This window comes from Atta cephalotes (assembly GCF_000143395.1).
Source record: "Atta cephalotes unplaced genomic scaffold scaffold00001, whole genome shotgun sequence".
NCBI classification, from domain to species: Eukaryota; Metazoa; Arthropoda; class Insecta; order Hymenoptera; family Formicidae; genus Atta; species Atta cephalotes.
In genome coordinates this window covers 12,238,766-12,252,616 of record NW_012130065.1, presented here as the reverse complement: position 1 = coordinate 12,252,616, position 13,851 = coordinate 12,238,766, and the positions used below count along the sequence as shown (strand labels likewise).

At 32.5% G+C, this 13,851-nt stretch overlaps 1 protein-coding gene across 1 annotated transcript in view; it reads left to right on the top strand.

Moving 5' to 3' along the window:
* LOC105627188 (ubinuclein-1) overlaps window positions 1-10,858 on the top strand; it is an 11,238-nt gene extending 380 nt beyond the window's left edge. The window contains exons 2-12 of the mRNA XM_012208479.1: window positions 5,686-5,808; window positions 5,881-5,982; window positions 6,063-6,359; window positions 6,572-6,743; window positions 6,829-7,264; window positions 7,348-7,509; window positions 7,641-7,721; window positions 7,968-8,003; window positions 8,548-8,664; window positions 8,751-8,930; window positions 9,637-10,858. Of these exons, the coding sequence (XP_012063869.1) occupies window positions 5,686-5,808; window positions 5,881-5,982; window positions 6,063-6,359; window positions 6,572-6,743; window positions 6,829-7,264; window positions 7,348-7,509; window positions 7,641-7,721; window positions 7,968-8,003; window positions 8,548-8,664; window positions 8,751-8,930; window positions 9,637-10,858 (2,928 nt within the window). The remainder of the gene's footprint in view (window positions 1-5,685; window positions 5,809-5,880; window positions 5,983-6,062; window positions 6,360-6,571; window positions 6,744-6,828; window positions 7,265-7,347; window positions 7,510-7,640; window positions 7,722-7,967; window positions 8,004-8,547; window positions 8,665-8,750; window positions 8,931-9,636) is intronic.
* The last annotated feature ends 2,993 nt before the right edge of the window (window positions 10,859-13,851 follow it).

Below are 13,851 nucleotides of genomic sequence, written 5' to 3'. Positions count from 1 at the left end.
GAGAGAGAAGAATGTGAGCGGTGACAAGATGGGGAAGAGAGAATAAAAAGAGAGAGAAAGAGAGAGACACACACACCATCACATACACAACACACACACACACACCACACACACACACACACACATGATGGAATGCGTGTAGCTATCTATCGACGAGACGTAGACGCCGAAAAGGCGCGAGGGATCCTCGTCGAGGTGGCTGCCGCGCGATTGTCACGCGGCTCGCGTCACTGCCGTGTACGCCGGAATTTATCCAGCCGCATGCATATAAGACAAGGAATGGCAGACGACAGACGGCGGTGGCGGAAATGAGACGGAGCGAGAACAGTTTCTTGATCGATTTACTATCCTTCGCTGTGCCGGATCCGCGCGTGTCAACGTCACCGCCGTCCAACATTCAGCCATAAGCTGTCAATCAATTAAGTCAGATTGCACCTTCAAGGCAAACGCAGTTTTTTATCATTCTCTGCGAAGAAACACGGCGTCCTTCGTGCGCGTCCCTCGTCTTTTCTGTTCTTAAAACATCTATACAAGAGAGTTGCCATTGCGCGATCGTCCGGCATTTCATCTGTCTCTGTCTTGCCTTCTCTCTCTATCTATCTTTTTCTCTGTTCTCCTTCGTGAAGAAGGGAAAGAGACTCACATGTATGTGACGGCGGCGTGCCTTATTCATGTGTGCAGCGTCTAGGCCGGTCTATTTCGCAAGCCATGTACATTTCGTCCAGCGAGTCTTGCTATGTGAGAGAAGGATACGCGGAAAACGCGATTGAGAAGAGGAAGTGGGAGAGAAAATGTGGGAGACCGAGAGGAAGAGAGAGAGAAAGAGGGGGGGAGGTGGGGGAGAAAGAGAGAAAAGCGACACATCGTGCGTGAACGTGTGGTCGCGCACGGAGGTCTCTTATTTCACGCGCGCGCGAGAGAGCGTGCTGTGGGACTCTCCTTTCTGAATTGTAGATCGATGCACCGGAGGAGACTCGTGACCGCCGACACGTATCGAATACGCCGCTCGAAACGCGTGTCATGCGCTCGCGATTCCATCCTCTTTCCCTCACTTCTGCCGCGCGATACAAGTGGATAATAAAATAAATAAATAAACACCCGATCTAATTTGATGTATTTATTACTTCGATAATTGGCGAACAATCTACTTCAATATCCTTTTCGGCGAAAAACGCATAAAGTAAACACGATCCTGATGGCAGAACGCGATTCGAGATCATTCCTAAGAACAAAATAATTAAAATTATTCGTGATTGATCGAAAAATTAAATTTGTTTGAAATCAAATACTCAAAATAGAAATCTTATGATCGGCAGGGCTTTCAATCGATTAATTTAATTTTTAATAGTATATCTAATTTCTTTAGAATAAAGTAATAATTTAATTTATTTAACAAACAAATTAATACTCAAATAATAAGTTGAGAGTAACAACTGTGCGTGATAATTTGCTATTATTTAACAATTATATTTTTGAATTTCTTCGAATTAAAACATATTTGGAATTTATTTAGCTGCCATTATTTATTGAAAGTGTATCTGATATATAATCTCTGCACAAGAAATTAGAATTTTATATTTTTTTTGTATAAAAATGAATGCTGTATATTTGAAACAGAGTTTAAGAGATCACAATAATTTATATTTAACAATACATATATTTATAGTTTTAATAAAAATTTTCTTATTTTAATTGCTTTTTAAAGCCATGTTTTTTTATCCAGATTCTAAATCATTGCTACTTTTTTTTTGTATCACTTTCAAATGCAATACAGAAAAAAATTCCAATTTTTTCATATTTTTTGTTAAAAAATACATGTAATTTATTTTTGAAGCCATTTTAATATTATCACTATTCTTCATTCTGTTCTCTCTTTTTTCGTAAATAAATCGATAATTTATGGATGTTATTAGACGGTCTCGAACATACCACGATATCCGTTACATAAAATATTTTATTTTCAAGTGAATGCATGAAATTCGTACGTGAATTACACTATCCATTGTTGCGCTTTCAATCGCGTTTGTGTCTCGCGAAATAACGAGTTTGGCGAGACGGAAGGGCGATAAATCGTCTCTGAAACATTTGCACTCGCTACTCTTTTCATTCAGAATGTCTGGATTGCTCCAGCTCTTTCGAGCAACGCCGCTTTATTTATTTTCAACGATGGTCACGCTGCGTGCAATTTGCAGCTTTGTTTTGATCGCGCACGTGTTTTCGAAAACGTGGCACGAATTCGCCGGCGAATCAAATTTCGAAGTGGCGGCAGCGCGCCTTTCGAAAATTCGCAATGTAAAATCGATCGACCATAAGATATATATTGTTGCAATTAAACGAGAATCAACGTTCGTGAAAATACGCAGCTATATTCAGTAAGCTCGTTTCATTTTTTAATGCTCGTGTTCATCCACCACTGCTATATATCTCTATTATAACATCAGAAGCAAAAAAATAAACTTGCAGTTATATTTGAATAGAAATTTCTACGATGAAACAATATTTGCAATTGATAAAATATAAAATATATCGACAATTATCTTCTTGTTTTGAGGAAAAATTAAATAATATTTATTTCTACATATTGATTTAACAATTTGTAGTTATGTATTATTTGTAGCTATGAACATAGTTTATTCTGTTTATTAATTATATTTTATATAATTTATTTCCAGATACACTTTATATATTAATTAAAGAAATAAAAAGAGAATTTTTAATATATTTTACAAGGTTTTATCGATTGTTATTTTATTAAAACATATTTTTATATTAATATATGTTACAAGAATTTTTATTGCATATTTTCTCATTTCAGATGTCAATCTGATTATGAGACAGATGGTAAACAAGCTTTAACTACTCTCTTTTTTTCTCGCATTATTTTCATCGCGACTATCGTGCTTGCGTTCTTCTCTTCTATTCAATTTTATCTGAATTTTTTAATTCATCAAGCGATAAAATCGCGTTACTGGGTTAGCCCCGTATTTTTTTTTAAATTCCGATAATAACCGCGAGCAGCGAAGCGGTGTGAGAAAAAGCGATACCGTGCAGATTCGCGATTATATCTGACTGATTAATTGAGTAACTAATTGAATGATTAACACGGCCGATTCGATCAAGACGCGTTTGTGCAGAAAAGAAAGAAACCAATTGATACTTGATCGTCAATAATCACGTCGCAGACAGGATCAATTGCTCGATTCGGCGTCCCTTCAACAGGGGAATAGGAGACTGTAGGAGGTAGTTCGTGACGTGGGAAAGAGCGCGAAATCATAAGGACGACGTTCTGCTTTATGCGCTCCTGATATCCTTGGCTAGCATCCTTTTCAGAACATCACACTTTCGCACACATCACTTTTGTTTTTACAATTATGAGTGAAAATTAGATTTTTGTTTCTCTCTTCAGTTTTTGTAATCATTATTCCTGAGAATGATCGGTATACATAGTCCATTCTTATATTTGAGACTGTCTTACATACAGTCTAATAGGCTATCTACAATAAGCCAGTTATCTAAGCTTAAGCCTTAAGCCGTAAGAAATTAACCAATTACAGTCGATTATTCTTCTCACATTCGATTGCGATTGGACAATTTCTTACAGCTTAAAGATGATACATTTATTTTTTTATGCGACAAATTTATCGAGCTTGTTAATTGGTTGTAGAGAGATTCAAGAATTTTTCTGTTCTACAGTCTTTGTCGTACGACAAAAACGGATAAATGAAATATCACCCTGAGACTTCGCTTATTGTAGAAAGAAGTATTAAGATGTCATAAGCCAATCAGAGAATTGTATTAGCAATACTTAAGACATTACTTAAAACGATTTTAAAATAGAGATTGAATACCATCTAATAATCTTATTTTGGAACAAAAACAAAACTGTTGAATTGTTTTCAATATACTAATATGAATATATTAATATATGAATATCTCAATATGTGTGAATATACTAATATGAATTAAACTACTACGGATTTTTTATATATCTTCTATTTCGAAAAAACGAAAGTCTTCAATTTTTCTTCTTTAATTTATAGTATTCGCTCTATGTATAAGATAGGGTAACTCATGATTGAATTATCAAATAGACTTTCGTAATTTCTTAATTATCTCCTCAGGAGAAATATAAATACATTTTGCATGATGCAATAAAAGTTATTCCGTACATACTCTATGTATGAAAAAATAGTGTTTTTGAAAGAGATTTTACTGATATAAATTTGACTAACATTGATCATAAAAGATATCTTATTTTCAATGATACATTTATAATAATATTATTATTATTATTACAGGAATTGATGGAAAATAACATATTTGGTCAAAGCGGATCTTTGTATCTAATAATAATATATCTAAGTCGAATAAGGCTCATCTAATTTATTTTTAATTCTATTTATGGGGATATTGAAATAAACTAAGTGAGAATCAAATCTTCATTTTATTCACTCCCAAAAATAAAATATATTAATAATAAAATATATTCATAGAATATTTGTAAATAAACGTTAAATTCTAATATTGGACCTTATTACATACATATGAATATAAAAAAGCCTAAATCAAAAATAAATTAAAAATGATAAAAAAAATAAACATTATCTTTCTAAATCAGTTTTAAAATGGTTATTAATCATAAAAAGGAAATTCCTTAGAACTTACTTTACTTTCAAACATTATAATTATCTTTAATTTTATTTGTAATTAACTCTTCAATCTTTAGAAATTTCTAACAATTTAAATGCAATTTTAGCTTAAAAGATAGCAGTATTGAAAATCATTATTCTTTAGCATAAATCCCAAACAAATAATAATAGCTATAATAATAAGTCGTGTAAATAGACCTTATTTAATAAGTACATTGTTTAAAAAAAATATTTATACTCATTAAAAAAATTGATTTTATTTTTTTATTTTTTCCATAGTTAGGAAGTTGAATAATATTATAATAAATTATGAAACATTGTGTGCTGCTAAATTTTGCAGCGAATTGTATAAAAATGGCTCATACACACAAGTTTTTGTTGTGTTAAACGTGTTGCTATTGATTCTAATTTTTTATTTCTTGTTTATCTACTTTCTATGATACATCTTTTAAACATATACTGCAGGCATAAAGCGAGTTTTAATGTAATAAATTTAAAAGTGGGCCTTATTTAATGTTGGGTTTTATTCGGTTCAGATTATTTTTTGCGAATTTTTAATTCAAGTAACTGTACGCTGATTATTTGTCAGCCTTGAAACACTCATAGATTGAAGCTAGAATAGTAATAAAATTGACAAGCAATTTAATATTATTGATGTTAATAAGTATCTTTAAAATCGTGTAAATAATTTTGCATGACACGATACCGTTTTTCTACCGTTATTTCTATGTGAAAAAATTATGCTTTTGAAATAGAGTTTTTGATAAATTACGTTTTTGAAAAATAAATATTGCGAGAAATAATAATAATAATTTTTAAACCGGATTCGAGAACTTATACATGAGTGCGCGTACAGATACGCAGTTTATTCTCTTTGATCGATCTGAATTTTTTATAAATTAGTGAAAGTGGTGCAGAGAGCGAAGTGAGATAGAAAGCGATTTGATTGTGAATTACTAGGTCAATTCGCGAATGTGCAACAGCACGTTTTGATGCGTAACTCGAACGATTATAAATTAATCTATTTATTTTGCAGAAAAAGCGAAGGAAAGAACAAAAGAGGGGAGATGAAAATGCGACCAATGGACTGGATCCGTTCGACGATGACGATGACGAGGATAAGCTTAAAGACATGGCGAGACGGTTCGAGGCAAAATATGTATGTTGACGATAAAAAAATCTGATCTTTGGAATAAAATCGACAGAGGTTAATTATTTCTCGTTGTCTTAGGGAACCTCTACCATGGGAAAGAAAAGGCACAAGTATGATGATTACGTGGACTTGGGCGCAGGATATGATGAAAACGATTCCTTCATCGACAATACTGATGCTGTACGTTAAGCCCTTTTCTATACGTAAAAAAATATCTTCAAAGAAGATATCAATTTTTAATGCAAATATTTTGTCAATAGTATGATGAGATCGTACCCGAAGAGATGACCACGGCGCACGGAGGATTCTATATTAATTGTGGAGCTCTTGAGTTCAGAGCAGCCGATAGACGTTCGTTAGTCCATAATAATAATAATAATAATAATAATAATAATAATAATAATAATAATAATAGCGATGATGAGGAAAGTAGCGAAAGTAGCGAGGAGGATACCGAAGATGTAGATAGTCCTAATCCTAAAAGAATAGATAAACGAATCATTAGCTCCTCGGATGACGATGAGACGGAGGATATCACTGGTGATAACCCGCGAAAGGTAAATTGTTTTTTAAATATATTCGCTATAGTTCACTTGATATTACAAACACTTTAAAGCATTTTTTTTGATTGATCAGTTAGTAAAATTTTTTTTCTGATCAATGTAGTACTTTAAAACATTTATAGTGTTAAGTAAACTCCATTATTTATTTTGTATATAATACTTTGTCCATATGTTATTCTGTATGTATAATGTAATATCTGTTACAGAGACGGAAAATTGAGGAAAATAGCGAGAAGAGAGTTAATCACGAGAATAGCAAAAAGAGGAAAAAGCCGCAAAATCATCAAGCGCAAGATGCACAACAAAATTCTCAACCAGATTTGGATCTTTTGAGACGAAAGGAAAAGAATGAGACGACAGATGCTGAAGGAGGTACAGGTGTGTCTCACTTTCTATATCATTATTAAGTTATTAAAAATTTTCGATTTACACATTATTTACGGAATAATTCTGGTGGTTTTAGCTTCGGAAGATCAAGAGGAGAAGAAAAAGTCTGATAAATCAGAGAAAAATAAAATAAATGAGAAAAAGTTCGATATTAAAAAGTTCGAAAAGAAATCATCAAATAGTAATGGATACGACGCGAAAAAGATAGATCTAAAGAGATTGGATGCTAAAGATAGTAATATTGACGATGCGATAGAGAGCGTTGTTAATGCAGCAGCTAGAGGAATCGAAGACGACTCGAGTCGTGATACAACAGATTCGGGGAAATCCCGCGTTTGCCTTTACGTTGAATCCGACGGCGAGGAAATGGAGAATAAGGAAGCATCTTTGCCTGAGAATCTACCCGAGGATATAAGAGAGATAGTGAATAAATTAAAAGTTCAGGCGGAAAATAGCAAAGATGGCGGCAAAAGCAAGTTTTTCAATAGCGCAGTTAATGAAGTGCTCTTTAAGTAAGTTTGTATAAATTGCTTAAATTACCCAAATTACCCAAATTGTGAAAATTATTCTAAGATCCGTTACTTTTATATTACAGTTTAGAGAAAAAACTGCGAATGATGAATTCGCCTAGTATAAGATTACAAACCTATGTACATCTAGTACGATTTTTACCTTGTAGTAAAATTACTCTTCTCAGTAGAGCTAAAAAACTTTATTTAAAAGACGCAGAACACAGAGTGAACGAACCGATGCAAAAGTAAGATAGTGTGTCAACTGTACAATACATAAGAATTTATTTTGATATTTATATAATATTATGCATAACTTATATCTTTTTTATATTTTTGTTCTTTGAAAGTTTTGATAAAGTTTGTTAACACTTTATAGATTAAAAATGCTCATCGATAATATTATGCCATCAGTTATGGATAAATATATGAAAGAATGTCAGAAAGTTGCTGATGAAAAGTAAGTAATTTTTATATAATAGTATGTATTATTAGTGATTTGATATGTCACAGTTTTTATTCTTGATTTTTGCGACAGTTCACTTTTGCTCTCTAATAGTAGATTATATTTTAATTCTATTTATAATAAATTGTTTTATAATTTTTTAATTCTATTAAATACAGTTGAATTAAAAAATCCAGTACATATAAAACTATAGTTTATAATTTCTTGAATATAAACTTATTGTAATTTTTTATTTCTCAGTCCTCAATTATACTGGGAGATATATCGGTACTGTTGGTAAGGCGCCCCTCGTAAGAGGAACCCCTTTCTATTCTCGCCTCTTCGACTGCTCTTTCTCTTTATCTTTCTTCTCTTTTTTACTGTCTTTAATCTTTTTTCCTCTAATCTAGTCATGCTTACATGCTTTTGCTCTCTCAAATTACCAACATTCATACAATCAATTATGTTTATACATATAGAAGAAAAGACATTTTATTACTTAGCGTGATCATTATTCTTCATCTATCACATTACTGAGAAAGCAGAGGAAGATGCGGGGCTTTTTATCATCAGTATCAGTGTTTAGTTCATCATTAGAATCATCTTTTGTGTCAAATAAAAAAACTGCTGCATTTGATGTGGAACACAATTCGATGACTAGGCTATTTGATTATGTACTAAATATATTATTAATTTATTATACTAAGTATATTATTACTAAAAAAGAAATTAAGATCGCGGAATTCTGTCACAACAAATGCTGATCATCATTTTGTCATCGCGAAATCATGAATCTCATAATATTATCTTGACTAGAATGTAATTAATTGATCGATTTCAGGGGTTTTGAGGGATCTCCTGCAGATGCAGAGAGCAGCGATGAAGAAGATAGTTCGTCTAAAAACACGGAAAAGCCAAAAATACCACGAAAACGATTTCCATGGACTGACGAAGCAAAGTTTGTTTGATCAAAAATATATAATTCATATAGATTGGATAATCTGAATGTGTATTCGCACATATATATGTAAATTTCAATTTTAGGAAACTTGTTCTTGAAATTGCAAACGCCAGGAGACATTATTTCAAAATTCTCAGATCAAGAAAGGAGAGTATGGAATCGTTTGTTGCTTCTTTTCTGGATACGAATGTATTACCATTATGGCCGCCCGGATACGTACGATTGCAAACCTTGCTAAAATATGCTAGTCCAGTTGAACCCGCGTAAGTAGTATATTATGCTGTTAATATATATTACATTCAATTATTGATACACTGTCTATAAGCGTTATAAGAAACTTTCGCTATTTGTGCTTTGCTTCGTGCATGAAAGTCCCTTACTATGGTTTTTTCCTATTTTCATCAAAGTGAAAGGAGTGTGTGTTCGAAAATTAGGATCAAGATCCTTGAAGATTGATTTAACTAGTTTCTTTGCAAATCGCGGTCAAGAAATCTGGCGCGTCACATGACTACGTCAGGAAGGTTAATTGATCGCTTCATGGTTTGATTATTGTATGTTTTAGGAAGGTGTAATGGATTAATACTGATTTCTACTTCTTCGCTCGAAACATTAACGGATTCCTAGAAAAAAAGTCATATTCTACGAAAGTGATACTCAATTTAATGCATTTATAAATATTAACAAGATTATATGAAATTATGATATTAACTTGTACGCAAATGTTTAATGTTAATGTTAATTTGTCTTTCTCGAATGCTTTTTTTAGTTTCTTGTACATGCAAAAATTGCTTCAATTATTTTAGTTAGCATACACTCTTTGTTATTATTATTAAATGCACACAGAAAATTTATTTTATATTTTTGTTTCTTACTATATACAGCTTGCCTCTTCCTGTCTTATATTTATACATTCCTTTGATGTCAAGTATTTATGTGCTACTCTATATTAATGGATTTTTATGATTTTAGCATTAAGAAGAAGTTGAAGAAATCAAAAGAAATGGTCAATGCAAACAACGTTACCACTTCTACGAATACTCAAGTTTGCAATGTTGCAAAGAATGATGCAACAAACGTAAATAATATTTTGTCTCAAGAAAACGAGAGGACAAACACGAATGTATCCAAAGTTCAGATCATTGGCGAAAATTCGACGAATTTTGCAAGTCAAGCTACAGCGAAGTCTGATGTTAATACCGATAGAAAGCAACATAGTAATAAATATAAAGATAAGCATACAGAGAACAATGCGGGCCAACAGCTGGAAAGCGCTGCGGTCAACAATTTTACAGTTGGTAAAATTTCTGTAGTACCTACAGCACAACTAATGGCTCAAAAACCAACTAAAAGTCACGTTGAGAAATTTAATTTTATGGATTTAACAAACAGCTCTTTGTCCATAACACGTGTTGATTACGATAAATTATCGACAAAAATAACTGAAGCGATAAAGGATAGAGTTTCTATTACACCGTGTCCGGAACCTGTGAGCCTTTCTAAGACGAACGAAATTTCCCAAACAGGACATCATTCCGTATATAGACAAGATACTTCCTATTCGTCAGCACAAGCCTTGAAACATAGATTCTTGCAGGAAAATGACATTAAATGCGAAAAGAGATTGGACGACAAGGATGTTGACGCAACGGTCATGAAGACTGAAAAAAAAGAAAAGAAACGAGAGCGATGTGTAGAAGTCAAGCATAAATCATCGCACGATCAGAAGAAAAGAAAGAAGGATCATAAGATGATTGAGCAACAGATAGGGCCTATTAATCAAGACGTAGTGCCTATGCCACAGCAAACAATCCTTTCAAAGGAGGAACAGGAACAAAGGCAAAATGAGGAAACAATTGCTGCAACTAATTTTCTTAGTCAGATCATCAACGATGATTCTTCGCCACGAGGCTTAACTGATAAACGGAAAGACGGTTTCATTACAGATGATACTTTAGCGAACGCAGTACAACCAACGGATCAGGAAAAGGATGTCCAGATGGTAATGAGATCGTTGAAGGAGTTGCAAGAGTTACAAGAAATGAAATACTCCCCTAATAATTCGCCGGTCGGTGGTACTATACAAAAGCCTGGTAAATCAAATGCGCAATATGTCACTTATCAGGAAGACTATCAGCGATTGTATCTCAAAAAGGAAGATAAAATAAGGTCTAAGGAAGAAGCACAATGGTAGAAAAGACGTATCTTATCGCCGATTTGAAATTTTTTTTCTTGGGGATGATAGTAACGATCAGTTAGTAGCGAAAAATAATAGGCGGATTCTCGATATTTGTGTAATTACGTTTCGTTTCGAATGAACAATCGAGCGAAGGCTGACGAAACTTCTTCCACTTATACAACGCCGTTATTGGCGAACGCAGCTATATAGATTTATAGCGATCATACTGTGTATGTCGTGTAAGGATTTTTAAATATTTTCAAACAAAAACCGCCAAATTATGTACATACATTACAAATTTGCTAGCGATAGTTTTGGTTGTATGTGTACAGTATAAGTATATAAATTATAAAATTCTAAGGTATTCAAAAGATGTGAATACACTTGGCGAATGAATAATGAGCGAACAAGTGAATGTAAAGTTGAATTTATTAGAACTTTCTATACCAGTTTTATAATCTAATTGGATGTGAATTAAATTTTGTTCGTATTTACTGTGCACGTACATTTTTACAAGATTCAATAGCGAAAATTCATATTCGCTCTCCGTTCATCATTTGTTCAGTGTGTGCATATCTTAATAAGTATTTGTGTAAATAAGTGAGCAGCGTCCAATCGCTCCGTGAATTGGGTGGTCTATGAAAATTTTCATTTATTCGACGAGCCTTCTGTGATTTTTTTATTGTGATTTTGTCGATTATTTCGAGATCGGCATTTAATATAATTTCGGCTACATACTTGTAAACGTTTTGTTTTAATCGTAAACATAAGCATATTAAATGCTCTTTTTTTTAATAAATAATATTGGACGAATGGATTATTAATGTCCGTAAACTTTTGCTTTATATTTTCTTATATTTTTTGACCACCCGTATCACAGAGCGAGAAAAAGATGTCTTGTGTACTGTTCCTCCTTGTGTTTCATTTGTCATTATCACAATGTATGTACGCGAACGAAAAGAAAACAATTCGATATACATTCATTTCTCGAAATTGCATTATTGCCTTCCATAAATATGATTTGTTATAGTATAATTATAATGGATTGGCGATTCGTCATAGATATTTATAAACAGATTGACGATTGCATAGAACAAATTAGAGTGCAAAGCTGTGGTATCGGATATATGCATGATTTCGTAGGAGCAAAAAGTCACAATACTTCCATTGTACATTATCTTTGAACCGTCTTTTTTTTGCTGTAACATCACAATAAAATATCTTCAACGCTTTATAGTGTTGGAGGCGGGAGAGTGCGATTATCACTATATTAGCTCAAGAAGGTACGTGCGAGCATCCGTTGCTTTCTCGACTTGCAAATTTGTGTGGCTTTGTATGTGGCTTGACTGAATAATAGACATGTTAGATAGTGTTTGGAAAGGGGGAGAGTGAGGACGTGCGAGAGAGAAAAATGTCTCAATGAGACGACGAGAGTGTGTGGAAGAGCGAGAGAGCGAGAGAGACAACTAGAATATTTTTGGAACACATAAAGATGACTAGTACTGTATTATATACCGTATACCTTACCCACCCCCGCCCCTTCCCTAACTTACCCCTATGATACTTAGAATACGGATAAAGAACGTCTTGTACAATTCCGCATTGAGAATTTTCACTAAGACGACTTAAAATATAAGTTTTGAATATTTTTTACATAAGCCATACGATTTTTACCCTTCTCTTCTGCGTCATGTGATATGTCACGTCATTGGTGATATCTTTGAGATTTTTTTTCTTTTTTCGCCTACGATCCGAAAACAATCCTGAACAAGAACTAATAGTAACATTACATTAATGTTATAATTTCTTAATCAACAATATAATTGTTATGTAGTATTTACAACATGTTACATGATATAATTTATATTGTTGAGAAGTTACATGATGTAATATTATTGTCAGTTTGTGTTCTGCAGAGAGCCATACAGCACAGATAATTCTAATAATATAGCAATGTTCCAGTAATATTGCAAAATGTTGCAATATTACTGGAAGCAATGTTGCTGCAAGCTTCTGTGTTGTATGGAGACTTTAAATATAAGTTTTGAATATATTTTACACAAACTATTTTACAAAAACTATTTCTATTCTCTTCTGTACCTTCTGTACATGGGATATATGTATTGTTGGTGATAAATTCATGATTTTTTCCTTATTTTCTTTCGTAATTCATATCGATTTATTGGAAAACACAATATGCGAAAAGATCCAACGCTGTCATGAGTAGTGTGTACGACAAGAATGAAATTTCTGAAATTTTTTTACCAAATGTTCTCAAAGATTTTATTCTTACTTATATTACGTTAATCTGACTTACCAGAGTTTTGTGGTTGCAAGTTCAAAGTGTTATCATAAAATATAAAGTGTATCATCGTTAGATATATGTTGAAAGCATTCGTACAAATTCGAACAATCCACTCGTACTCGGAATCTAATGGTTTTTTTTCGGACATTTCAATTTTTGCTTTTGTGTTGTCGCATGAACAAGAAATGCAACTTTATAATTTTACTAATCATTGTTCAACATTTTCGATAACAACGAATAATGTGTCATTTTCTTCATTTTTCGATAACGGGACAATTTCAGAATGTGGAATAATGTGAATTTCTATCAATGTAAATGAACTTTAATCTCGGTCTAGCTTTACTTTTAATTTTTTTTCAATTCTATGAATGTCAATCCATTAATTTCTGTCAATGTATAGATATTAGTTAACTTAAACATTGGTTTACTCTTTTTTTTTCCTTTTAGAAAGCTCATTTTATAATTTCAGTTTAACATTGATTTTTCTTTTTATCTTTTCTTTCCTAATAATTTTCTCTTTTACCATGTGTTTTCTTTTTTTTATTTCTTTTACTCCGTACTACATTATTCCAGCAATATTGCAATGATAATGTTTTCAGAAATATTGCAATAAAACTTTTTCTTTTTATCTTTTATTTTTTTTATATTACTTTTTTCTTATATTCACAGATCAAATTCCAACAATTTGCAATGACACTGCAAC